Source organism: Sinocyclocheilus rhinocerous, unplaced genomic scaffold (genome assembly GCF_001515625.1).
Source record: "Sinocyclocheilus rhinocerous isolate Xijiao unplaced genomic scaffold, SAMN03320098_v1.1 scaffold1740, whole genome shotgun sequence".
NCBI lineage: Eukaryota > Metazoa > Chordata > Actinopteri > Cypriniformes > Cyprinidae > Sinocyclocheilus > Sinocyclocheilus rhinocerous.
Window position 1 is genome coordinate 1,507,460 of NW_015651446.1, and position 27,514 is coordinate 1,534,973.

Sequence of the window (27,514 nt, forward strand, 5' to 3'; positions counted from 1 at the left end):
TTTTTCTTTCAGACGAATCCAGTCGGAGTTAAAAATTGTCTTTGATCTTTCAAACTGTTTAATACCACTCAGCGGGTGTTGCATTGTTTCAGTCCAAAGGAAGTTAAATAAAAAGCGCACATCCATAAAAAAGTGTCTCACACGGCTCCGGGGGGTGAACAAAGGCCTTCTGTAGCGAATCGATGCGTTTTTGTAAGAAAAATATCCATATTCAAAACGTAATTATCACTTTAATGTAGCTTGCGCCAACAGTTGTACACAGAAGCAGCTCCGGGAGGATGACGTATAAGTTCAGCGTTGCGCATGCGCATGCTTAACTGGGGCAAACAAAAAAATTGACAGACATGTTTATTGTGTATTATTTTCAACGTGTTTATTGCTAAGTTTAGTGTGGCAAAATAGAAGCGCAGCCATAATTCGCGTGCAGTGTATCTGGTTGCCATGACAACCATCAGAGTGTGAATTTGTAGATTTTCTATAGAAAAACTAAAATGTGTTTAAAAGTGCGACTGACCAAATCGTCCGGCTCGGTATGCCCCCACTTGAACTCAAAGACATCTCTAATTTGACAGTTTATCAAGTGTTTACAGAGTTTTCATTTTTATTTTCAATACTTTGCATTTTAAAATAAACTTCTAAATATCTGTTCAGTAGTCCCTATAACAGATGGCACAATTTAATTTCTGGTGCTTCAAATTAAGTGATAAAAATGATGATGTACAAAATAAATATACTCACCTTTGCACCAGTAAAACGTGTAGCAATTTGTTTTACTACCAAATTATATGTAATATCTAATTATTATTCATATTTAACTTACATTGGAAAGGTTTCCCTGACCTCTCGCGATCTTGGCAAAAAGTCTCATGATTTATTTCCAGAACATGATGCATGATGGGGCACACTAAGCCTCGAATAGTGTGGATTTAGTGTGCGTCAAGGGCACTGCGCTTCGGCGTTTTTAAGACCTGGGACAGTCTTGCGCACTTACTTCCTGTCGCGCGCACGCGCTCTCAAGTGGCCAAGACCACAAGTGTGGGTATTTGGACAAGGCAAGTGACTCTAGGCTATGTAGGACGGGACGAAACCATGCAGTGAATGGGAGGAGATAGTTTTGCCGGAAATGCAGAAATAAGCCGTAATTTTGTTTTATTTGTAACTCTTTGGTAGATACATTTATAATTTCTATTACATTACTAATACTACTATTACCACTAATAAAACAGATCTCTGGGGGCCCCCAAAGTGCATGGGCACCCCTGCCTTCAGGTTCAGTGTAGGCAAACTAACTTGCATTATTACATTGTGTGGTGTGTATTTTCTGAAAACATGTCTCATCCAATCTAGATTTGATATGTAGAACCATTTAATGGCCTTTTGGAGAGTTATTGAACCTGCATTCCACATGGTTTGTGTGACCAGAGCGAGGACAGCTACGGCCAGGAGAGAAGTTGGAATAACAAGCAATGCAATGGTAAATATTGATATTATATTATTTGTGACAGAGAAAGAAAATTTTATATTTATTCTTATTTTTTGATGCACACGTTACATGCATGTATCATAATTATTTAAAATGTATTTTGTCAGTGTCAGTCTCTGCAGCCCTTCGATGAGTTCGTCCTCTTCATGGTCCATCTTTCAGTCGGTCTTCCACAGAGAGATCTGGCCTTACACAAAACACTCGAGATGGATTAATTTGGTTTTATTTGTACAGACTAGAATATAAAATGTAAATTAAATATAATGTCTTTAATACAGTTTCTTGCTCACTAGTGTAATCTAAACATGTAAATATAAACACGTACATTTTAGAAACTTTGATACAGTGTAATAGTTATTTAAAATACTAATAACTGTGATAGTGTAATGCTATGGTTTTTTAACACTTCTGCCACTTGGAGGACTGATAGGCCAAGCAGATCACTGTGACGCCACTGTAAACATTCTCCTGAGATGAAAAACAAAGGTATAGTGTAAACTGACCATAAAAAAAATTAAAATCTTCCACCACTGTCATTACATGTTGCATACATTATGAATGGAGCCATATCCAATATGATTGTGTTTTTGTCTTTTTTCTGCTAGGGCTAATCATATAGGCATGTTATACATTATGAATATAGCAAGATATGAAAATATGTAATTAGACAGTCTACTCCTACCTTAACCACTCAGCGAGTTTCCTCTCTTGCAAACAGGACCACCATCCCACTGACAGGACCTGGCTTAACTCTCTAGGCATACCAATGGGGCATGTTAATATTATTAATAAAAAGTCTATTAATTATGTCATTCATTAAAGAATTTTATAATTATCTTACCATTGTTCTAGGTTTGTGCCAGTTCTGCTCCATTCAGTGCAGCTCTGTACAGGAGGAACTGCACTGATTCTCAGTTCTGAATAGATACAGTGTAATAGTTATGTAAAATACTAATAACTGTGATAGTGTAATGGTATGTTTTTTTTTTTTACACTTCTGCCACTTGGAGGACTGATAGGTCAAGCAGATCGCTGGTGACACCACTGTAAAGCGTTCTCCTGAGATGAAAAACAAAGGTACAGTGTAAATTGACCATGAAAAAAGGAAAAATCTTCCACCACTGTCATTACATGTTGCCAGGGCCGTCCTTAGGGGGGTGCAACTGGTGCGGTCGCACCGGGCCCCGCGGCGAATAGACCGAGGGGGACCCCCCACCCCTACCACTCTCAGTTCTGAATAGTGTGCTGTCTGGTACAGTGCTGCAACAGTATGGATGGGAGTCCTTTAAAACAATCTGTGAAGATAATTGCATTGGGTTACATATTGAATTGATTTCAGATACATTTTGAATTACTTTCAGTTGCATTTTAAATTGTTACATTGTAAATTAAACTATATTTAAAATAAATTATGAAGAATTAAGTCTATATAATGTTACAAACATGCCAATACACTGTAAAGAGTTCAGTAATATTTCAAAGGATGTTCCTATCCCTTTTAACCATTTCTGATCTTGTTTGCATTATTACTGAACAGCTTCATCATGTTTGTGTTAGGGGTCTCTGGAAAACTGCTATATTAAATGTAAACAATCAATTCAAGCTTCAGGTTACAGATAATAAAAATGTAAAATATAATAATGACCTGCCAGAAACTGTCAGACTTAAGGTTTATTACGATACATGGCAATCTAAAAATGGGATAATGTTTTCTAATTTGAGTGGTACGGGTAGGTTTTCGCGGGACATTCGAGCATGCTGCTGCGTCATTACGTCACTTCTGTAAACATAAAGAAGTTGTCCTGACTGCTCGGCAATCGCATGTGAGTATGCTGCAGGTGGCAGATCGTTAGCCTTTTCTCACAGCAGCTGGAATAATTAAATGTCAAAAAATTATTTTGATAGCAGATTGTAATCCAGAAAGGATTATATGAAACACATGTGAATGAAATTAAATTATATTCCAGTTTTAAATGTGCTTCTGATTACAGATAGCCTGGAATTACACACGATTTGTATTTTTAAAGACAACCAGTTCGAAGGGAGCATAGTTTGCTTTTTGGGTTAAAATAATTTCTTGGTATGAAATTTGAATGGTATAACAATTAGAGATTAGACTGTACAGGAATTGAAATCTACACACACGCTATACTCATAGTCACGCAATGATGATGTTGTTAACATTATTAATTTGAGAATAAAGTATAACAATAATAATAATTTGCACGGTTTGATGTGATATGAGCTAACCGATCTTTAGATTAAATCACCATTGGTAGCACGATTTATTGTGATGCTTTTTTCCTCAGTTGGTCAGAACAAACGTGGCAGACTTGTTACTTCAAACAAACGTGGATTACCGGGAGCTCTGATGTTATTGCTACTATCTCTTAGGAGTTATAAAAACCTGAGGTGGACGGAGTTTAAAGCTAAACTCTAATTTAGCCCTGCAATTTAAGTGTTGATCAAATCGGCGCAGAAGTCATGCAGCGTTATCCAGCCTTATTAGCAAGATTTGCTAGAAGACGATAGAACAATACTCACCCTAAAGTTGTCGATGTAACTTGAAACGTTTAATCCCCTTCTCCGTGCGATGAAATTAATTTACAGTAATCCAGGGAAGTTCTTGTAAGCTGAAAAATCATCTTCTCCTCTTGTCATTTTGAAAGCTCTACGTAAGGAACAATGGCTTTCGGCACAGCACCGGATTTAAGTAAGCCCCCTGAGGAAAAACGCGGAAGTGACCGTGCATAGAGTCCATTGTGCACAAGAGCAGAGCTAAACAGTCCAAATCGAAAATAATATTGATTTATTTTCTGCTCGATTCATGAATCGATACATTAAAATTACCAGGATATCAAAACATTCAGTAAAAACACATTGTTCATTTACAAATCGATTACACATATTAAGATCAATCGCTTACATTGAGGAATTGCGTTTTGAGCTTATGTTTGCTTTTTTAATTGCATTGTGTTGTGAGCTTATGTTTGCTTTTTTAATTGCGTTGTGTTGCGCACTACTGGTCCACCGTACATTCATGCTCATGTTTCTTTAACATTTTTTGCATCAAAGCTGAAAGACCGGAAGGAACTGAGAGCAATATATATTGCAATTATGAGTGTTTGCCGCATGACTGCTTAAAACATAAGGGTTATTCCTATTTTTCAGTACATTTTTATGTCCACATCCAGTGTAATTATCTTTAAATAAAACGAAAACTATTAAACATATTTTTGAAAACTAAAAGTTTGAGGGAAAAAAAAAAAAATAAGACAAGATGAAAAAAGAAACCTTAAGCACATAAAAATGATTACAATTACACTATAATAATATATACATAATTGAAAAATAAAACTGGCCCAATTGAATATCCCATTGTCCTAAAATATTATAGATTTCAGAAATGAAAATTAAATTAGTAACTTCTCAAATTAAATTTTTTTTTTAAATGTCATATTAATCAAATTACAATATTTTTAAACATTGGAAATATTGCTTTAACTGGCAATCAATTTATAGGTTTATCCAAAGCCTTTTGTAATACCCTAAGAAAAAATTATATCCTCCAGGAAGTGACATTTTAGAGGGGAAACAACAGCACAAACATCAAGTATTAGCAATGGATTTTATTAATTTAATTTGGATTTGTGATTGAGCCTACATTTCGGTTTCATCCTTTACAACAGAAATATCAATATCTTTAATAGAAATACTTCCAAAAATTACAAGCACTTTCAGTTTTTAAAAGTTGAATTTCAAAGAAATGACCCACATAATATACAGTAGAGCCAATGTTTTTGTACACCTTGTTCTTTAAAGGTCCCCTGAAATGCTTAGAAACACGCAGCGTTACTCCTCTAATGAGACAAGTATTAAACCATTCAGCCCTAACCCTGAGCCGAATTGTTATTCAAAAGTGTGTGTGTGTGTGTGTGTGTGCATCCATCCATCCATTGAAATTACATCCACAATGTCTGGTGTTCACACTTCTACCTCTGGAAAGGGCATGCCATAGGTCTAAATAATGCATTACATCTTTAGTTTATCTTGGCCATACTGAAAAAGAAGTCTATTTCCCCACTGCCAGAGAAAATATGCTTGCAGTGCTGCTAAGGTGTCATTATGTGTGGGTGTGGGTGTGTGTGTGTGTGTGTGCGTGCGTGTACCTCTGAGACACTGAGAGAGAGAGAGAGAGAGAGAGAGAGAGATACACAGCAACATACTTTCTTATATATTTGGATCTCTGAGTTTTGTATTCTGGAGAGGTGTGAAAAACTAACTTGGAAAATGGCAAGAATAATCTTCAGTCATACACCTGCCTCTGCCCCAGGGACTCATCCGTGCCGGGAAATATTTGTATTTTTATTTGTATGCATTAGTCACATGAGGCTAGGTGGCTTAATGAAGTTGTGCTGGAGTAATCTGGGCTAAATTAGCTGATCAAGCATAGAAACTGTTTGGTCCACAATTCTTCTGTAATGAAAACACCATTTAAATATGCATTAAATCATAGAAAGAAGAACGTAGTAGACTGTAGATTTGCTTATTACACGGCTCTCAATTCTGATGTTCCTCATATTCTCATCCATTGCAATGCTGCATATCAGTCCACTCATCTGAGTAACTACTTTACTGGTACTACTTTAATGTCTCTTTTATTACACCGTCTTGTCGTATTTTAACACAAGTGGTGCCGTCTTGCGCAGTTATCGTTATCGAAGACTAAAGTGTTTACGGAATAATTAAGACAAAATAAAAATTAGCTAAAAATTCACTTAATCTGAGGCCATCCAAGATATAGATGAGTTTTTTTCTTCATCAGAACAGATTTAGAAACTTAGCATTAGGCCTACATCACTTGCTCACAAATTGATCCTCTGCAGTGAATGGGTGCCGTCAGAATGAAAGTCCAAACAGCTAATAAAAACATAATATTACCTTAATATTGTTTCAGTGTTCAGTTAATTTTGTTGCAGTGTTCAGTTCAGTGTTATTGATCGTCTTATATAGCCTACATAAATACATAATTTTTAGTTGGATAGCTTTTTGAGATAAACATGTATATTGCCACTAGAAAGATTTCTTATTATTGTAAGCACTGAATGCTGTAATAGACTCTAAATGAATTCAGATAGGATTCCCATTTCTTTTTTACTCACCATTTATCGCCTCCTATGTTTAAAAACATTAAAGGTTATGAGTAATGAAGTTTCCATTATTCATATTCCACACACACTTGTGGTCTGTATAGGGATTCTTGAACTTCCATAAATGTTTTGAGTTTTATTAAAATGTTCTTTAATATTATTCTTTTTGCTGGTGCTTCTACTCAGATTCGTACATTCTTATGACTTTTTCTTGTTATTGAAATGAATTTCATGCCAAACAATCTTGAAGACCTTTTACATTTCCACAATAGTTTGACCTTCAGGATTCTCCGGCGCTCACACATTCTCCAGTGCTATACTTCATTCATGTATTCTACCTTTAGCGTGCAAACATGAACCCATCCACCTTGTTTTGCTCTTCATACAATGGGCTGAGCTTCTCCATTCCATCAAATCTGACAAAAGAACGTCTTCTTGCAGCCAAATACCAAATGCAGTGTGTTCTCCCTTTAGAAAGCCCATGTTTTTGCAGAGATATTCCCATTAGTGACAGAGGGAACAATATCACCATTTTTGCCAAATTTGTACTTGGGAAGAAAAGAGAGATGCTGAATGGTGGATAATGATCTTACCGAAGCCCTTCGGTCGTCTTGAGTTTAGGTGGTAGTTCTTTGGTTCACTTTTCCTCTGTGTTGCTGTGACATTATCGTATCAAATGGGTCATTCCAGAAACATATTCTGCAGTCGTTAGCAACAGAAATGTACATAAAGAGTACTTCCATGCATGTTATTGTGATATTAGCTGATAAAAGTGTGTGTAACTTTGTAAGTCTTACCCTGAGTAGGAAACAATAAATCAAAACCCTGAAACGGTCAACGTTAAATGAATTCTCAGTTTTTCATTCCTGTTATCAATGAAAAAGTTGGATGTGCCTGAAGTAAAAAAACGATCATGTTTACTGAAGCTGAACTTCTTAACAAATTGAAAAGCCGATTTAAAATCAATAGGCTGCCTTGTTCAAGGGCAGATTAACTCCAGATGCAAGAAGTTTGAAACATCGCTTTAAGAAAAATATAAATAAATGTGATAAAATATGCAGAAAAAAAAAAAAACACTCACTGGATCTTTTTAGAAAATAATCTGCAATATCTTTCCTCCTATAAATAGGAGTGAACAACTGGAATGATGCAGCTGATTTTGGCTAAGCCTGTTTGTTGGCTTGGTTCAAAGAATTTGTTGAATACACAGTGGATCTGTTGAGCATATAGATGCACTGAATTGTTTATTCTCTTTGTCAGTGTTGCATATCTCTGCCTTGATAAAGAGAACGTTGCATTTCTGAAAGAATATAACACAAATGTACACAGGGTGAACTCCATTTTTCTCAGCCAGGAAAAAACTACAAGAGCATCTCTGGACCAGTTGATCTTTCTTAGGGTTTATGGTTGAAAACAAAAACAACTTTTATATCACTTATATAAATGCACTTATATAAATGTACTGTTTCTATATAAAAACGTGCATTATGTATTATTAAAAAAAATACTGTTGAAACTCACTACACATATACTGTTGAAACTATGTATGAGAATACATATATGGTATTGTAATTGACCTGTAATTTCGAAAATGAAATAAAAGTTCACAGTGCATTGTGTAATTTGTTTATCAGTGTAACCTGTGATAGCACAGAGACTATTGCAGGGATTGCCAATAATTGCTCTGCCATAAAGATGCAGAATATTGGGTCGGCCTATATCACTTTAGCTCTTACTGAAAGTTTAACAAGTGAATCTTTCAAAACAACCATAATTTTGGTAAATAATACTGTCATCCATTTCTTAAAGTGCCATTCTAATGTAAAGAAACAGCTGATAAAGTGTAATTATTTGGTCACTTATGCTGAATTTCCAAAATGAAATATTATGTGGACTGGTTTATAACTAACATGAAAGTGCAATATTACTTCATCAACATGCTACTTCAAAGCAGACACACAAACACATAAAAATACACACAGACTCATAAATTAGTACTGAGTTACTAAGAACCACAAGACAAATGTTTCTGGAGCATCTCCTTCAAAATGAATCATTTAGCAGGCCCGTGTTGTCACACACTTTATAATCGTGAAAAAGGCTGTAAAACTTTCTGTTTAAAACAAACCCGTGCGATAAATGGGCAGTTTACTCACAGGCAAGACCAACTCCATAAAACAGGCTCTCAAACAAACATCAATAGCTGTTAATATTTAATTCTGCCCATCCGATAATGCGTTTCACTGAAACAAATCATTACTGTATTGAATTTGAGATAAATGGTGTGCAGAAAATTCTGAGGCTTAAAGCATTTTCCACTATTCTGCCAAGTATGCAATTTATATGCATGTGTTATATAAAGACATATGCGATTATTTATCACGCTTTCATCGCAGGGACAATTTAGGTTCTTCATTTTGCAATGAAAGACACATAAAACAGTACAACACAGCAACATAAAGTCCTTTTTTTATAGTTTTATTCACTTAAATTTCTCAGTGTTAAAGCAACAAGAAAACATTTAGAATGTCCTTTGGTGTGATTTTCTGTTTTACACGTCAGTATATATATACTGTATGTAAACATATTCTTTGATGCCAGCACATTGCCAATATACTTTAGGAAAACTACACAATCCAACTGAAGGAAAAAAAAAAAGTGTAAATGAAATAAAATTTCAGACGAACATAATCAGATATTTAATTCAGTATGCACCTTGATTGAATGCACTAAAATGCTGCCCTTAAACACATTTCAGCAATATTACAAAAAAGTATATGTTATACATTATCTTTACTCTGTCAAGAAAATAACTTCTGTATTAATACAAAAATTAAATACACTGATGACTGTCTAAGCACTTCATCTGTTTGGGTGAAAACATCCATCTTTGACCGTGGCCTCAGCAAACAGTCTGTCACATTTCAAAGTCACGGGACATATTTTTTGGAGGATAAGGGGGTGTGCCACATGAGTGTGACTAACATCACACAGACTTAAAGGAAAACCCAAAAATGATATATATTAAAAAAATATCAAGGGTTACAGAATAACATTCACAAAAGCACAGGGCGAAGGAAGGACGGGGCTTTTGACACAAAGGACACTAAAGTTTATTTTCGAGGGTGGGTCGAGGTGGGATGGGACGTGTTGGCAGAACGAGCTCAATTTGAAAGCGGATCAAATGTGACAGTCTGAATCGATTTCCTTATATCCACAATGCACTGACAGCAAAGAATGCTTGTTTCTTTACTTGAGTCTCTCTCCATATTATTACTGCTTTTTTTTTTTTTTTTTTCAATTGCCAGTTCAAAAAATCCGGACAGTTTTCCATCGCTCCGTGTCACAAGAGCCAAAAGCAGTCTACAGCCAACATGATACCCAGAATGGTTCAGGTGAGAGGCGGCAGCTGGCTTTACTTGTACATGCCGCTGGCTGAACGCAGCTCCCGTTGCCGTGGTGATAAAGAGAGGAAAGGGATGAGTCTTGTCCACTCCAATCCCTGTCACTCTCTCGCTCTGTTAGGGGAGTGAGTATCTATTATGGCTTAGTTCACGTCTCTACTTCCTCTTATTTGCTTCATGAAGCATATGCTCAGGTAAATTCTATAAATAACACCTTGATGTTTTTTTTTACTTTTCGATTTTCATATTGAATCAATTTTTATAAATACTATTTTTATTGATGTATTATTTATTGTATTTTGTCTGTCATCCTCAGAAATTTCGCTTTGATATTTGGGCACATTCCACATGGCCGGCCAAGTGTCGGTGAGTCTGGTGCGCTGCTCATACAGAAGAAGCTGGACAGTTGGAGATCTGCCTCTCAAAGGACTGTGGTCTAGCAGATCTCCACGTGGAAAACGGGACCCAGGATGGACAGCAGCAAAAGCAGGATCAGCCCAGGGGGGTGGAGGGAAGCCTGGCCCGAGTCCGACCCTCCGCAGCCTCCTGGCTCGTTTTCACACCGCGGTTTCTCACACAGCAGGCCGGTGTACGCCGGAGGACACTGACAACGGATATTGTTCACACACACACCGCCGTTTTGGCAACGCAGAAGTTCATTGTCGCACACCCGGGCTGTGGCATTGAGAGGAAAAGGGAAAGCAGAAGACAACACCCCCCCCCCCCTGTGGCATTGAGAGGAAAAGGGTAAGCAGAAGACAAAAACCCACACACACACATATAGGCTACACCCAAACAAGTATGAACACTTCTATGATTACATAGAGCTCTATCCTGAGATATCATATATTCATATAATGCTGAAAATAGACAGAACGAGTCAATACAAAGTGCAGGCAAAGTATTGATTGAAATGAATCACAAGTAGAAAACGTAATATCATTATTAATAGAAATTCGTAAGTGAAAAATATTGATGACTTTTTTTCTCACAGAAAAATGAACTCTTGAGATTTTATTAAAAATGTTTCAAAAAGGCATCCCTGCTCAACGGCCACCTCGAAATAGTTATTTAAAAAAAAAAAATGTCTCTCAGAGATCTCAGCACTGTCATTAACCCAAACCATTAACACAGCAGACTTTTCTCCAAATCCCTGACAATGACTTGCATTCTGCATCCCATGGTGGCACTGCACCCCACAGGTGTATCAGGTGCATTGGTATATTTAACAACAGGGACACTAAGGCCAGACCTCGGACGTAAGATGTTGAGCAAGCTTCAGGCAAACAAATTCCAGCGCAAACTAGCAAAACCAACAGAGACAAATAAAAACGGATGAACAAGCCATGCCTCTCACATCTTCAAAGCACTGTAATCCTGCTGATTGGAAAATAATCATCTAACACACAAACATTGACCTCTATCAGTTTGCGAGGAATGCTTCTGAGAGGTCTTGGGCTTTGCAGCATCTGTTTAATGGCTGTTACTGAACTATTTTGGGATGGACTGAGCTGACAGGAAGAGCTGGATGATAGAGAGAGGAGGTGTAACTCTCCCAGTCATAACAGGCTGATTAGGGAGCTGGCAGAACTACATAGTCTCCAGCTTCTCTCTCTCCATCTCCTGTGTGGATACAGGCTTTATGGTTGAGTCAGGAAAAAATGAGCCCGTTTGTGTCCATAATTCCCTCTGTTCATCACTGCCGAGTCTTTTTATGATGCAGATCAATCGTTCCCTAGTGAAAACCCGGACTCGTACCACAAAACAAAATCCCAGAAATTGTACCTGCAAGATGAACAAGCTATTTGAATAATCTGTGATTAACATGCATAAAGATTGAATGTGTTTAATTAGTATTAGTCTCATTAGTATTTGTAGGCAAATCATACATTTCTTAATGTTTAGTACATACTGACACAATTTTTTAAATAATAATAATAATAATTACAGTAAATTAAAATGTGCTAAATTATTCTAATTTGACACTTCACTTGTTTTAGTCTTCTCTGTCCGATCTTTAAAGACTTGTTGAAATCAGAGTCCAAATGTACAGAAATATATGGGCATTATAACCAAGTTCTAACTGCCCTCACTAAGCTACTTGAGTTTGAATTTAGATTAGATTATCTAGATTAGATTAGTTTATCTAAATATTTTCTTAATAAAAGAATCTAACAACAACAGTACACTGAAAAAAATTGGTGTAGAATTTACTTTGAAACAATTTTCACTCAGAAATTCACTCAAAATTTAAATTTTGAAGTAGAAAGATTGAAATATTTTCTTGTAAAATGTACTCTAAAAATCGTTGTTTTATTTACAACTTCCAATAATTTTTTTTTTAATAGTGCATGTTTTACTCTGGTTTACTCTGGTGTAGTTATGACGTGACCATCAGCTGTCTCTGAGCACATTTTTTTTACCATGTTTAGTCTGCCCTTTAAGAAAGAAATGATGAATGAAAACAACCGTATTGCTTATTAAAGAGGCTTTATCGATTCAGTGTTCTGGATAGGAGATTTAAAATGTCTTTTATTGCCCAAAACACATTTAGACTACTGTAGATGTTTCCTATTATAAATGAAGTGATTCTGTAGAAGTGTACGACATATTGACTGTTTGCAATTGAGACATCAATGTTGCCTTTTACCAAACTGTTCATGAAAAGGAGATTGTACAGAAAGAAGTCAGAGGTAATGAGTGGTCTGTGTCTGTGGAAAGAGTTTTAGAACACCTCCTCTTTGAGGGAAAGAGAGCAAATTGATCGATTGCCTTTTCCACAACTGTGGCCATTGGCAAGAGTGTTCTTGTGCTTCATCTGAAGAAAGACTTAAAAGAGGCAGTTTTGCAGGTAATGTATCTCTCAAGAGTTTGGGTCTTTTTGGTTCACCCTGTGAGTTCAATTATTTCTGTCTCCTCAGTTTGATATCCCCTGATGACCAGGAAAAGGTGCTGAGGCAAGAAGAGCCACATCAGTGATTTATAGCTGTTATGGGTGCTAACAAACACCTTTAACTTCCAACGGAAACTATTTACTCTGCTGTTGGTCCTACAAAGTTTAACCTCTATAGCCTACGCCACACTCTAGAGCCCATGCATGAGAAGGCATTTTCATCTAATAAATATAAGCACCTATTTTAAGAGAGCAACAGAAGGTCTGTATGTTTAAAGCATGTGGATTCACAAGCAGGAAAAATGTGCTCAACCTCTAATTATGCATTCACAATTTGCTTGCATGTAAATAAACGGTAATAAGAGAATAAAGTGAGCTATTTATTGGGTTTGCTTTTGATAAGAGGGATAATATTTATTGAGAACAGCAGTAGATTGCATGGTGCACTGAGAAGAAAAGGCTTATTTGAAGAAAGATTTGAGCTTTAATTGCATACCGAAATCTGCATACAGATAGACGGGATCTGGAAAATGAGCCTTAGATTGCATTTATTACACACATTGTGGCCTTTGGGACTTTGAATGAGATGAATGCAACAAACTTAAATCTCTTGTCTAGGACATCTAACAAAAAGTGTCTGTGTTGATGACAACATCAAATTAAAATGGTTATGGTGCTTTACCGTAGTATATACCATCGGCTGAAACAGTCACATGGAAATGGATCTTCATGCTGGTGAATGATGGATGTGTATAAAGAGTCATACCTCTTTATTTCTTTCCAATATGTCTCTCAGAACAGACAGTAATGGGAGTGCATTTGCCACATGTCACTATTTGCACCAAACGCTCTGGTTTACTTTAATCTCGTGACATGTGATGTTGTGAATTTCTGCTTCTCACACTAAACCAGCCTTGTTGTGTTTGGTTCAAAGCCGCACTGAACTCAATATACACATATTTACTGGACTGTCCATCTCACATTATTACAGCCAATGTCCCTTTGAGATATCTGATGCTTTGGTAAATGTTGACCTTTGATGCTGGAAGCCCATTGAAGAATACAAATCAATACTTGACCTATGGATCGTTTCAACCACAGTGCTTGGAGCCAAGAGAGAAGAACCAGCCATCACAGTGTGGCCATAACAGCAAACAGCCAGAGAAAACAGCGCAGGCGTCAAATGTTCTGCTCACTCCAAATATTAGCTCAGCTGTCTGTGTTCATCTGCGCAAATGCATGTGCATGGGATTGTGCCTGAGGATTGTTTGCATGGTTTATCTCTGTGCTTGAGAAAAATTCTACAATAATACTATTAATAAAAACTATGCTAATTAATGATTATAATAATTCCATCAAAATTAATTCTGCAGTTAAACCACTAACAAGGCAGTATAACAGGTGTGACTAAGCCTTGAATGGAAGTCAGTCCAAGTGCAGCTGCTCATTCCCGGGTAAGCCAATAAAGCAGCAGCAAACAGAGAAAGTAAAAAGAGGAAGAGAAGAAGGGAGGGAGGGGAAGAGAATGAGAGAGGCAAAAGAGAGCAGGGGACTGAAGCTGCAGGTTGGGTGGAGGTTCTACTTACATTTGCAGCCATTGTCCCACAAATATCCTGGCAGACACTCATGGCACTTAGCCCCTGTCGCTCCCTCCTTACATTTACAATATCCTGTGCCATTACAGCGATCAGTGTCTGAGCCAAAGGGATTACAATTACAGTCTGTAGAAACAAGACACACACATACACACAGTGGAGAGATGGGGTCTGTGGTCTTCAGCCTCTCAGATCAGCTCATGAGTAAAGTCCCTCTGTCCCTCTACACAAAAAGCATTTTCGCTCAAAATGGACCTCTGCTGCCTCCTTCATGCACATTGCTAGTCTACAAAGGACAGATTTATAACATGTATAACTGAATATTTACCTCACATCTACCATTTCAAAGGAATAAAATGAGAAGCATCAGCTGGGGAAGGTGAGTGAGGGTGGAAAATGGAAACAATGGCATTTAGTTTAGTAAGGAAAACGAATGTTTGTGAATGTTCAACATCTTGGAAGTCCCATAATGCAAAAGCGTTGACCGTTACCGAATGACTGCACTGTGCATTCTGAACATTTTTTACAAGAATATATTTCTATATTTTGTTAAGTGTAAAAAAAATGGGTGGCATGAAGGAAAGGGAACATACAAAAGAGAAACAGAAAGACAGACACGTGGTGGAGGATTCCTGATTAGCCAATTTGATTGTTGTCCACTGATTCTGACACTGATTCTGTTCAGAAATATCTCATAATTAAATCCTTTGATACAACAGAAAATGTCCTTAAAGGTGACCATGTTATTAAAGTCTACATAAAGTCGCATTTTCAATGCATTTTACTTGCATAATTTTAATTGTGTATTTCTGAGTAAAACAAGATACTGATCGGAAAAAAAGAAAGTGTGACTTGATTTTATCCCAGTAAATAGTCAATTTTGATTTCATGCTGACTATAAGTTTTTGGCAATGTCAGTAACTCTCCAGGTCATGGATCACCCAAAGACATCTGGCCAATTAACCGGGTTCTGCTTATGGTGCTGAAGTGCCATTCAAAACCTGCATTTCTGCGATATCTACTGTATGAAGATGACAACTAATTTGAGCAGATGTTGAGCTACTGAGGGGTATTAAAAACACAAAAGTTTTAATACTATCAATTCAAAAGAGAATCTGATTAATTCTCTGAAGAACTTGGACATGTAGCCTGATGCGTGTAATGGCATTTCTGATCACGGCAGTACATTTGTTCTTAAACATTACTTTTTTGGAGGAAACTAATCATTCCTTTTTAAAATTCTCCTACTTCTTTTCAGTATAAATTCATCAACGTTTTCAGATGCCTAGCACAACAGAACTCTTTACAAGTGTGAACATAGCCTTAAGGTTTTGCTACAAAGCAGGTACTTGTTTAATTTCTAAGTAGAAGACATTAATGCTTATTAATTATTAATGCTTTGCTAAAACACTAACATAAACCTCTTTCAAGATGCACTTTTCACATATTTTGTCAGTTCTGTGGCCCTCCTGTGACTACAGATATTGCTAGGTTGAGGTGGAGGTCAGAGTCTGTGACCTGTAACACCTAAAGATGTGTGTGTAAGTCACACAGTCGCGACCTGCTCCCAGACACCTCTCTTGCTCTCTTCTTTCTCTTGCTTCTTCTTTCCGAGAGTGACATATGCAACACGCAGCACCTTTTTCTGTGGGTGCGAGCCCTCCCAGACACCTCACTGGGGAAGTGTGATGGCAGACATCACCTCTGTCTCTCAATGACACCTGTCTGGCTTTCTTTTTTTCTTAATGTCTGTTCTTGTTCTCCGTTCTACCTTCTTCTTTTCCTTTTCTTAGCTTTGTAACAAACATTAAAAATTACACTATTTTTCCCTACAATGTCTTCTGTCCTACTCTGCTGTGGATCTTCACGTCATACTTGCTGGTTTTGTAGTCAAAGACTTGAGGGAATTTGGATCAACGTGACTTTGCTGACGCACACAAGCATGCGTGAAGAGACTCGGGTGACGACAGAGGGATGGACAGATACAGAGAAGGGAGTGAAGTGATGGAGGATGATGGAGCAATAGAAACAGAAGGCCAGATGGCAGATTTGGGGGAAGTGTGATGTGCGATAAGCCGTGTTGGTGGATGGGAGTGCTGGAGGACTGACCTATGCAAACATTCTCATCGTCCAGCTCTGCTGAGGCATTGCGGTAGTATCCAAGCTTGCACAGCTGGCAGTGCTGCCCTCTAGTGTTGTGCTTACAGCTCACGCAAATGACGGTGTTTAGCACCTCGATGTAACTGCAGCGATTGGAGTGACTGAAACATTCGCAGTCTTGCAAAAAGGGGAGAGAGATGTGGCTGTGTTTAGGGTAAGTGTGTGTGAGTTGCGGCGGCGCTGCAGAAGAGGGGCACCATGGCATGCGAGATTTGGATGGTCTGAAATAGCAGAAGCGTTATTAGATGTAAGATCCGTAAGATGAATGGAGAAGCGGTGTTGTTATTAGAGAGTTCACCTCGAGCAAACCACAGGGATGAAGAGGAAAATAAAAACAGGAATGTTACACGGAAATTAAACACAAACAGATGCAATTTTCAATCTCGGCAGAATGCAAGTGCACATGCGATTTGAAATTTACATCCGCTGTATTTATATTCTATTGCTCATGGAGAGTTGTCTCACAGAAATGATGGAAGGGTGTTGTGAAGGAGCTGGAACTTTCAAACACGAGAATAAAACAATGGCTTCTATTTTCTATGCCCCCGAAATAACAAAGGCTCTCAGGTCGAAAACGGGTACACAAACTGTATCCTCTCCACAAAACTACTACCATAAAAATGAAAGACAAAGCATTTTTTTTCCAGTATTGATTCTGTCAGCTCCAAAATGAGAAATAGCACAAGCAAATCAGAAATAACTTCCTATCTATTTCCCCATAGCCTCCAAAGAAACCAAACAATGTTTATCCAGGACCCGCAAGGAGTCTGTCCTACTTTCACAGTGAAGTTGAATCTCGATGCTCGGATGCTGCATGACGTAACAAACTGATGGCATTACCCTGACCTGCCAGGGACACTTGGTCAACTGGCCAGTGCCCTCAACCCAGGGGGTCTGACAAATCTTCTCACACTGAGTTACGCTCATAAAGCCTCCACGTCCCTCCCTCCTGAGATGATTCCAGGGCTTTCGGGAGAAATGGAGGGCTTCTCATTATCGAGATCTGGATTGAGGTCAGGCCTCCTCTGCAGCCTTTTCCTCCGTCCCCCGACTGGAGGAGTTGAGACAGAGATATCTCCTGTAAAGCGATCTCTAAAGCTGCCTGGATATGTCAATCATTCTGCCTGGAAAATGTTTTAGAGGGCCCACTTTAACAAAAAAAAAATTGACGGGCTTCTCGTTGTGAGCCACTGTGGAATTATATCAGATTCAATGTTCTCATTCACACTCGGATCAGAAACACTATATAACCCATTAATCTGACAAAGTCAACATGATTTGAACACTTCCCTTCTGATTCATCCATTTTCAAAGACTTGTGTCTCTAAGGAATTTGGTACAGAGCTTCTATGATGATTCAGGATGGAGCTGATCATAAAACAAAGTAAACAATTAAGTAGGCTAAATACACTAAAATCAGTATCTTTTTACTGGTATATCTTGATACTATGCTAAGTGGGAATAGTAGGGTCAAGGGTAGGTGTTCTGCAAGTACAGAAGGTACAGGACTCTGGATTCATTCAGGGCATGGTGAAGGGGGTAATTCGGACAACATACACTGACACAGAATAGTGAGAGTATATGAATCTAATCCTCCTACCTCTCTTACTGTTTGCAACTTGTACAGAAGGAACGGTTGACAAAGCAACTTGAGGAGCTATTAGACAAAATAAAGACAAAATAAATCAAATAAAAACATATTAAATAAACAGAAACCCTAATGATAATATGAACACTACATACTGTCTGTACTAAAAGCATGAAGTTGACAATAAAACAAGACTATTTAAATCCTGTTGCTTTGTCATAAATAATAAAAAAGATACAAAAAGAACACAAATTTGCACAGTGCACGTTCCATTCACTTCAGCTGCTGTGGTTGGAAGTTTTCGATGGCTTTAGAAAAGAAAAAGCCTGCATTGCTGGCAGAAACTGCTCAGCTGGCATTAGTCTAGTTGAGCTTCACCAGACTTCTTGTGTGAGAGCGCGTAAGGCTTAGATCCCCACGTCCCGCTGTCAGTCCGACTCAGCAGCAGAACAACAGGGCTCAGAACAATCCCAAAGTTATCAGCTCATCTTGCAGTCACAAAACAAACCAAGGGGCAGTGAGCATGGTCTTTTACTAACCTCCAACCCCCAATTCAATCAAAAACGCTGTTTATTCAGGACCGTTGTTTGTGTGATGCTTCTTTTTTTGGACATCTGTGCAGTGGATTATCTATAAAAACTCCCCAGCAGGACTGAGAAAATATTGAGGGGGCCCAAGAGAGAGCGCCATGCGTAATTAAAATGGAGGGCGTAACGCTTTAAATCATTGTGTGTGTCTTTATGGCTGTTCAGCTTGTTTCTTAGAAATGCTGATTGCTCAAAAATCTCACAGCTTTCAGACATGTCAGAAACTGGTACGTGAAAGAGAAAAAGCAAAAAGAAGACTTTTGTCCATCTGGAATGATTTAGTACAACAAATATGAAAAAAAAGACTAGCTGTCAGCAAACTTCTGCTGAATCTGTTTCACTTTTACAACAGCCTAAAAATCGTTCTGTGAGTCAGATCAAAGGAAATTGTATCCAAGTTAAAAATTTACCCTACCTTGATTTCGGTTAGCGACACCTAGGGATGAAATGTTCTGCCGAACTGCATGCATACAGGAGAAATCAGGTGTTAATTGAATGCAGTGGCTGTCGTATGTTAGATGCACTAGGACGGGTCCAGTCTGGACTCATGTACACATAAACAGCTACACACATCTCCAGATGGGTCATTCATAAAGTTGAGCTGTTAGGCTCGATGAGAACAAGCAACCAATAGACCAATCACAGATCATCTCTAGAGATTGTATGTAATTGAGCTGTGTTTTGTGGCTTACTCTATATTAATGCATGGGAATGACGGCTGACAGCGATGAAGGGAAATTCTGTCAGTCTTTCGGGTGCACCATGTGAGACTGGATTGTGTGCATGTGTAATCATGGTTGCTTGAGATGCTTGTTCAATTTATCAAATTGATTCATTTGAAGTGTGGTTCTGTATGACAAAAAACAGCTAACAACTGAAATGACAATTTCATGGGAATATCCTCATAATTACATACAATTCATTTCCTTAGAGGCGGAAATATTAAGGCTGGGAATGGAGCAGTCTCGTGTCAATGTCAGAGGCAGCACTAAAGTGAGAGGACCAAACCAAATGCTCCATCCATCCAACACAAACATGGTTAAGTCCCTTATGTGCTGCTTCGTGGTTGACCTCAGTGTGTGGGACACACTGTGAAACGAGGACAGGGTGCAGGAATTCCAGTAAGGACACGTCTATGAATTTGAAATTGATTTTTTTTTTTTCACCAGGGACATAGCATGGTGGTTGGGGACTCGGAATGCATGCAAACGCAGGTTACTGACAGAGTAAAACCATCTTGAAGACCCATTATGAAATGGCCTCTATGTCCAATCACATTGGGAGAAATTATTCTTTTTCCATGTGATTTGGGGAATTCCGTGAACTTAACTATGAGTTTTCAGTTCAAGCTCCAGTAATATTTTATGAGAGAAATTAAAGATGAAAAGCAAATAATTTCTTTAAGATTAATAAGATAATGTGAGTTCAGGGTTTGTCAACATCATAAAGTGCTTCTCTTTCTTTAGATTAGTACTTGGTTTTTCAGCATAATCTAATCAATAAATTTGCTTTGTTTGTTATATCATTAAAAAAAACAAAAAACTTTTTTTTTTTTTTACAATTATTTCTAATAATTCTTAGCCTTTAGCTTTAATTTGTAAACTTAAAAAAAAAAAAAACGTAAATGCACCATTTGGATCCAGCAAACTAATCCAATATTTGGAGAAACACTTTTTTCCACAACCCTTTTCATGGAAGTTTTCTTTAATTTTCTTACCCAACAAGACACAAAGAGTGAGCATGCAGCAATTGACAACCACTGGAGTCGCTATCAGTTTGGAAGGGATCTGACCTCAGAGTGATGGACAAATCCAGCTCTCGTCTCTCATCACATTACATGACACTCACACACAGAAGCCACTGTCGTGATACCCATGGGACCACTTTGAGAGCTTCATTATTGATATAAAATGTGTTCCGTATTAGCAAGTGATTAGGAGTGATGCTCGTCGCATCTGCTCTTCATTAATGTTTTTGTTAGTGAAAATTTGGATAAATGAGAAGTGACATATTTTAATCAATGCCAAACCCAGTAATGAAAGGCAATCCTGTACAGGCAAAATCTCATCTTAAAATATTAATTTTGCTCTAATGCCTGCATTAGGCAATTCTGGCAGGCTTAATAAACTTGAAATAGAATTGGGAAAAGTCAATAAAGAATTCAATTACCCTCAGGCAACTCTGAGGAAACTGCAGTGTTTTCTTTTTCAGTCTCGGGCATAACATCTCCGTCCTCAAGGACACTCTTTACGAGCGCTCACTACAGTTTTGTGAAGGAAGAGAGAATTGTGTTTATAATTGTTATAGTGATGGCCAGAATACAGTTTTAGTGCTAAAGTAACATGAAGCTGTTTGGGACCCTGGTTGCATTGTGAGTGTCTCCTCTTTGTGTCTTTCTGGATGGAGGTGTGTAAATTCACCATGAGGACAGTGAGTGAATGTTCATGGTACAGTAGCATGACGTTTGAAATAAGAAATAATGGAGTGAGCCATGCAGAAATGGCACAGCACAGGCCATGCTATACGGCCAAATACAAAACACACTTGAGAAGAGGAGAAGGGAGTGTCCACTTGGTTTGACATACATTTCTGATGAAAAGTGCAACCTTAGTGCAAGTTTTTTTTGTTCACTGGACACATCAAATGTATAAATCAGACTCCATTCACTCTTGTAAAAATTACAATGTTCATTATTGAATATTTGATTTGTGTAATGTTATTCCATACACCTGGGATATATTATACCAATCTATCCAAAGAGGAAATGTGTATATTTATCCTGGACTCAGGAGAAGTGAAGCGTGTGGAAATATTCAGGGCTCTACATGCATTCTGACTTGTTCAATATCTCTGTGGCTCCAGTTTTCACATTCAACCTCCCTGCGCCTGTAACTCTATCTGTCTGCTGGCTTATGAGGCCCCTGGCATGACCAGATAATACAACACAGATCTGCATTTCTCATATTAAAATGATCTTCCCCTCTTTCTACTTCAGACGACATCATGAACTGCTTTACACCCCCTGTAGCATTTATAACACATCTAAAAGAAAAAAACAAACAAACAAAAAAAACAATGGTATTCTAAATGCATGCAAAGCGTTAAGTCAGCATTTGAATTAGTCCATCCATAAACTTCACTATGGCAAACTGCTGTTTTCTATAAATAGTTTAACTTAATCCTGTTCCAACTTCCAAACCAATCAGATTAGGTTGCACAGTTTATATCCGATAGATCTAATGAAAATCAGAAATAGATGTTTAACCAGAAGTGGACCTGAAGTGAAGTGAGAAACAAAGCTGTTCATATCGCACTTCCGGTTGATATAGATCTTTGAGTTTGTTTACTTACTAACTGGACCAACACTATTTGGCAGACCTGAAAGAGAGATGAGAGAAAAGATCATATTAGCAACAGTAAATAGCACTAGCAATACAACAAATAGCACTTTTAAAATGTAATAAAATGCAATAATAACAAACAAAATATTAATAATTATGTCTATTGAAATATTATTTCTAGACAAATAAATATTAATACAAATATTAATAAAAACATCTACAATGCACATAACATGTAATCTTGTTTTTTTGTGTCCATCTCTCACTACACTTGCTACAAAACCTGTACAAATAAATAACCTTCAAATAATTGATAACAGTAGAGAACGTCTTTGCAATTAAAAAAGAGTAAATTCAAAAGAAGGAACATGTAGTGCTCTATCAGCTTTCTTAATAAATGAAAAAAAAATAAAATAAAAGGGTGCCATGTTTCTCAATTAAGCGGACCATTTGAAAAACAGTGAATGGAAGTTTTTCTATATGAAAGAGAACTGAACTCATGCCCCTGCCATGTGCCATCGATCTAGTGTGCACCATCTAATCTCTCTCCCTGATCTCTGCTTCACAGAGACAGTTAAGAGCCAAATTTATGACCTTTGGAAGGAGAGCTGAGAAATGACTAGGATAATAAAGGCTGCAGGCACCTCCAATGAACACGTGTGAAGACTGAGTCAGAAAGATAGCAAGAGGGAAGAGAGTGGAGAGGTCAACCTGCCCAGGGAAATATATGCCTTGGTATTCACATCTGCCAATACAAAAGAGTCTTTCCTTGAAGAAATCCTGCTCGATTTTCATTTAAGAAATTAAGCGAGAAATCTTGCACACTTCTCTGACTCGAATCTTATATGCAAACTATAGCACATGGGACATAGCACATGCTTTGTTCCATTTTCAAACTTTCCGTCCCCTAAACATTTTTGCTGACCCCCTATAGCACCCCCTTGTGGACTCCAGGGGGTGCCCATTTCACCAGTTTGAAGCCCCCTGCTTTAGAGTAAAGTTTTACTATGTCTATATATGCCAGATTATATCAACAGTGCAACAGCAATACATTCTCTCTCTCTCTCTCTCTCTCTCTCTTGCTCTCTCCTTTTTTTCTGGGGGAAAAAGTGGTTGCAATGTTATTCTGGCTGTTTTTTTCTGGGTGATTTATTTATTTACTTTGCTAACACTTGGCTCCCTCTTTCAATGTGAGTCTATGAAATTATTTTTTATTTTTTTTACTTGCAAGTCATGACGGAAAAATTATGTCTCATATTGATGGTGCATCTGACACCACAGAAACACATACAGACGTCTCAATACACTCTAAACAGCATCAACAGTGTAACACAGCACCTCTCATAGCACACTGCCCGCTCTCTTTGCTTTACATACAGTCAGGCTTTTAGTCATGGTGCACATTCATCCTCACGATTCATGTAAGTGCAATACAACCTCTTTTTAAATTTATTTATTTATTCATCTCTCCTCTTTTGAGTTGGACAGTCGTCCGCCTGAGACGGATGCAAAATATCATGTGTCATTTCATTAGATTACCTTTCAATCACAGCGGTTTTCAGCCCCCTTCACCTGCTGGAACTCTCCATTATGTTGAGGAGCAGGAATCGAATTGTGAAGCCTGATGCAGAAACACATTAGGCTGCTTATGTTTATTGCATACTCCATTGATTTTTACCATCTGAACTTCTGTACTCTGGGGTTACTCAAGTCTCCAGGATCAACCATTGATGGGCAGGAGTGTGTGTGCTAAATGAATACACATTCTGGAAGATTTTTCCATTTTACCTGTTCCGTATTTTACATGTTAGCTTGACATTTTTATGCTACTGGCTGTTTAACACACCTGAAATATTATCTGACAAAATGTGAAAAACAATGTACCTTCTGAGGCTTCACTTTAAGGTCACTGTGGAAGTAACCTTAAAGTAACAATTATGTACCTTATCTACCCCTAAAAGGTGCATATTAGTACCTTAATATGAACCCTTAAGGTAACTACTATGAACCTTTAGGGGTAAATAAGGTAGAAAGATGTCCCACCAGTGACGTGCTGTAATACCTCAAAGGAGTGTATATATATTATAAATATGCCATATATACTTGTATATACTTATTCTCCTTCTTTCTATTCATATTTTAAACAAATACTTCCTTGATTTTGTGCAAATCCACTTTTCCATAAATTAATAAGACCCTATTCTCACAATCAAGCAATTATGCTGTCAAAATGCACCTACAATGTTGTATGAACCTGCACAGAATGATAAAGAATAGATAGTCTCTTGGGGGGAAAATCCACCCACACACACCTAAACACATGTTATACTGACAGTTAATTTTTCAGGCTTCTTCCCAGAGGTTGACGGGACGTAATTAACCCAACCTGGGCAAGATACCAGATCTGTCCTGCCCTACATAACACACTCACTCGCCTGCCAAGTCATCCAGCTTGAGGGATTCCCGCTGGACAGCATGAAAATTGTGACGACTTCCCTTTTTTCCCATTTGAAATCTGTTCCTTAACTGCCCACTTCCATCGCCAGCGAAAGGACTAAACCCTCTGTGATGCTTTATTTCATGTTTCATGTTGGAAACAGAACTAGCTGAATTGCTGGTGGCCTCATTATTGTTGTTGTGGTAGAACAGCATCTTGACCTTCACAGAGTCTCATCTGTTTGCTTTTTCTTTCCACCTGGACATTCCGGTAATGCTTATCTACAAAATTTCTACCCTTGGCAAAGTTTGTAATTACTTTCCCTGGCCGCTTAGATCTCCTGGCCATCCATCATCCGTTTTCTACCCGGATTTGAGCCGTGACATGCACAAGCAACCATGTGGCTCAAAACGGAAGGAAATGTGACAATCCACACCTGTGGAACTTGTTGTCCAACCTCTGCTATAGTAACGGCGCACCATCTGAATGTCTTACAGAGCAGAGTGAATAGATTTGTATGGGAGATGGCAAGTATGAAAAAGTGACTGCGATGAGTCACAGTTAAGATTCTGGGAATGCGACGCACGGCGGAAAATCCTGTGATGGAAGAAACAAATATTTGAAAGAGAGATTACCGTTGCAGCAGCACAGAGAAAGATGTGGAAAAGGCAGTGTAAACAAACCAGGTCTCATGGGGGAATAAGGAGAACATAACAAAACAAAGAAAGAGAAAAAAATAACAGAAAGAGAGAGTGAGCGTAATATGCTTTCGGAGCTGACACTACGAGAGTCAAGATGGAAATGGAAACCGTGGGGGTTGTGGAGGATATGCAGCCAGGGTGGAGATGTTAAAATGAATAATTAGATAACACAAATGGAACAAAATAACTATCCTCTTCTGGGACAACACAAGATGGCCACCTGGCCCTTCAGATAGCACTAATTAGAGCATCCGTACTGCAGTGGAACGAGGATTGAGGACACGCTTAATTACACTTCAAGATCGTTTATGTTACCAAACAAGAAAGGCAAACACCTTCTACAGGACGGAACACGTGCTGAGGCTGGAATCGTCTTCCTCTCTGAGTGTATGCTCTTTCTATAAGAAAGTTTGCATGTCTGAGGATGGCAGGTGGGGGAGGAAGGGTACAGCTGTTATAGTTTCAGCCCAGGAACGAACCGTTTGATTCAAGGACGGCAGGCGAACACTGACATCTGGCAGCCCAATACTTATGTACACTAATTAAAAAACAAAACCAACCATCAGTCGTACACTACGGCGTCGTTGATAATAATTTACTCTCATTGCGACTGTCATCTCCAGATGTGTTGGGCTGTCTTCGCTGGCTAGGCTGAACGGAAGTAAATGAGGTATTATGAATCTCCTCTTCTGATGGATCTTGCTCAAGTGTGATTTTCATGGCTCCTGATGTATGCAGAGTGGAATTTTGTATCCAAATAATTAAATGTTAAAAAGCTGAAAAATCAATAAGTCGCATAAAAGCTTATATCATGTTCAGCTTTTATCCTCGCGGACTGAAGCTGAGGTCAATGAGGAGCGATAAAAACCTTTACTGAAACTATGTCGGGACACATCTCTCTCTTTAAGTGCTTTGATTGCGAGTAATTTACAAGGCCAGACCGGGTTGATTTGAATTTCATTTGCACAGTTTAATCCTGCTAGGACAAGAGGAATTAGTCAGTTCTCTGTAAAGAAGTGCTGTCTTAAACCACAGAGTATTACTCAGCAGAGATGTGGAAAACAATTAGCATTGCTTGCTAATCCTCACGGCACATTTTTAAATGTAAGCGGGGGGTTGCTGATCGCCCACGGTCGCTGTGTTTGGGAAACAGCAGGCACGGTGCAAATCAGATCTTATTTTGACTCACGTCATGAAACCCTACATCAATCTGACAAGCTATAAAACACAGAAACATTAGTCATGTTTAAGAAGGCATTTTAGATTCAGATCAGCATGGGCCAGAACATTTTGTGTGAGTCCCATTGCCACCTTTTCCAGGAGGGAGAGAAATCACCCTCATCACTTCCCCTCTCCTCGAGAGCAGAAATGGTCTGTCATGGCTAATTCTTGAACTGATCGCTCTCTGACTCGCCGTTCCGATGTGAAGTGAGAACCTAGCCACTTCCCAGAAGTGTGAGCGCACTTTGACGAAGAGTGATATCCAATGCTCTTTCCTCAATCTCAAGCTCTTTACTGATTTGTCTGACCCACTCAGACTAACAGGAATCACTCTGCCCTACAATGACAAAAAAAGGAAGAGGTAACACTACATACTATATATATATATATATATATATATATATATATATATACAGGGCTGGGGAGTAACGAAGTACATGTAACAGCGTTACGTATTTAAAATACAAAATATGAGTAACTGTATTTCGTTATAATTACATTTTATATATATATATATATATATATTGTGATGTGTCGGCTGCCTCCCCCCTAATTATCAGCATCACCCCGTCCCTTAATCGCCATCCTTTGCCAGGCTCCCGACAGGAGTGGGTGCGTGAGAGAGGAGGGGCGCTGAAATAGCCAGGGCTGGCGGCGTGTGATGAGGCACACCTGAACCGAATGGAGCCTCATCACCGCCGCTGTTAAAGGCCGGATGAGAACCGCACCCGTTACACGGCCGTTGGGTCAGGATGCCGGGCCGTCTAGTCCCTTCAAGCGCCGTGGGGAGAGAGAAGAATAAAGCCGCCGCCCCTCGCGCCTTGGACCGGAGAGGGGAGTGCGTGTGGCTGCCGGACTCCGCCCCTTACCTGGACCCTTCCTTCCCGAACACTGCCCCACCTTCACGAACCCCGCAGCACGACGAGGACACCAGATCCCCTGTTTATTTTGGAC

General features: G+C 38.5%; 1 protein-coding gene and 1 long non-coding RNA gene across 5 annotated transcripts in view; both read right to left on the bottom strand.

Moving 5' to 3' along the window:
- Positions 1–1,766: 1,766 nt before the first annotated feature.
- Positions 1,767–2,406, bottom strand: LOC107712796 (uncharacterized). The gene is made up of 3 exons (XR_001636827.1): positions 2,325–2,406; positions 2,166–2,237; positions 1,767–1,951 (listed from the first exon to the last, which is right to left on the bottom strand). It is a non-coding gene; the product is annotated as an uncharacterized LOC107712796 (long non-coding RNA).
- A 7,479-nt stretch (positions 2,407–9,885) lies between these two features.
- LOC107712825 (netrin-G1-like) overlaps positions 9,886–27,514 on the bottom strand; it is a 99,631-nt gene continuing 82,002 nt past the window's right edge. Inside the window, exons 4-7 of one of the 4 annotated variants that reach the window (XM_016518187.1) lie at positions 22,212–22,238; positions 19,276–19,320; positions 18,286–18,342; positions 9,886–10,712 (exon numbers count right to left, since the gene is read on the bottom strand). In XM_016518187.1, coding sequence (XP_016373673.1) covers positions 10,474–10,712; positions 18,286–18,342; positions 19,276–19,320; positions 22,212–22,238 — 368 coding nt within the window. In that variant the 3' untranslated portion in view covers positions 9,886–10,473. Of the gene's footprint in view, positions 10,713–12,863; positions 16,803–18,285; positions 18,343–19,275; positions 19,321–22,211; positions 22,239–27,514 lie in introns of those variants that run through there. The other 3 variants (XM_016518189.1, XM_016518188.1, XM_016518186.1) reach the window with 3 other exon arrangements.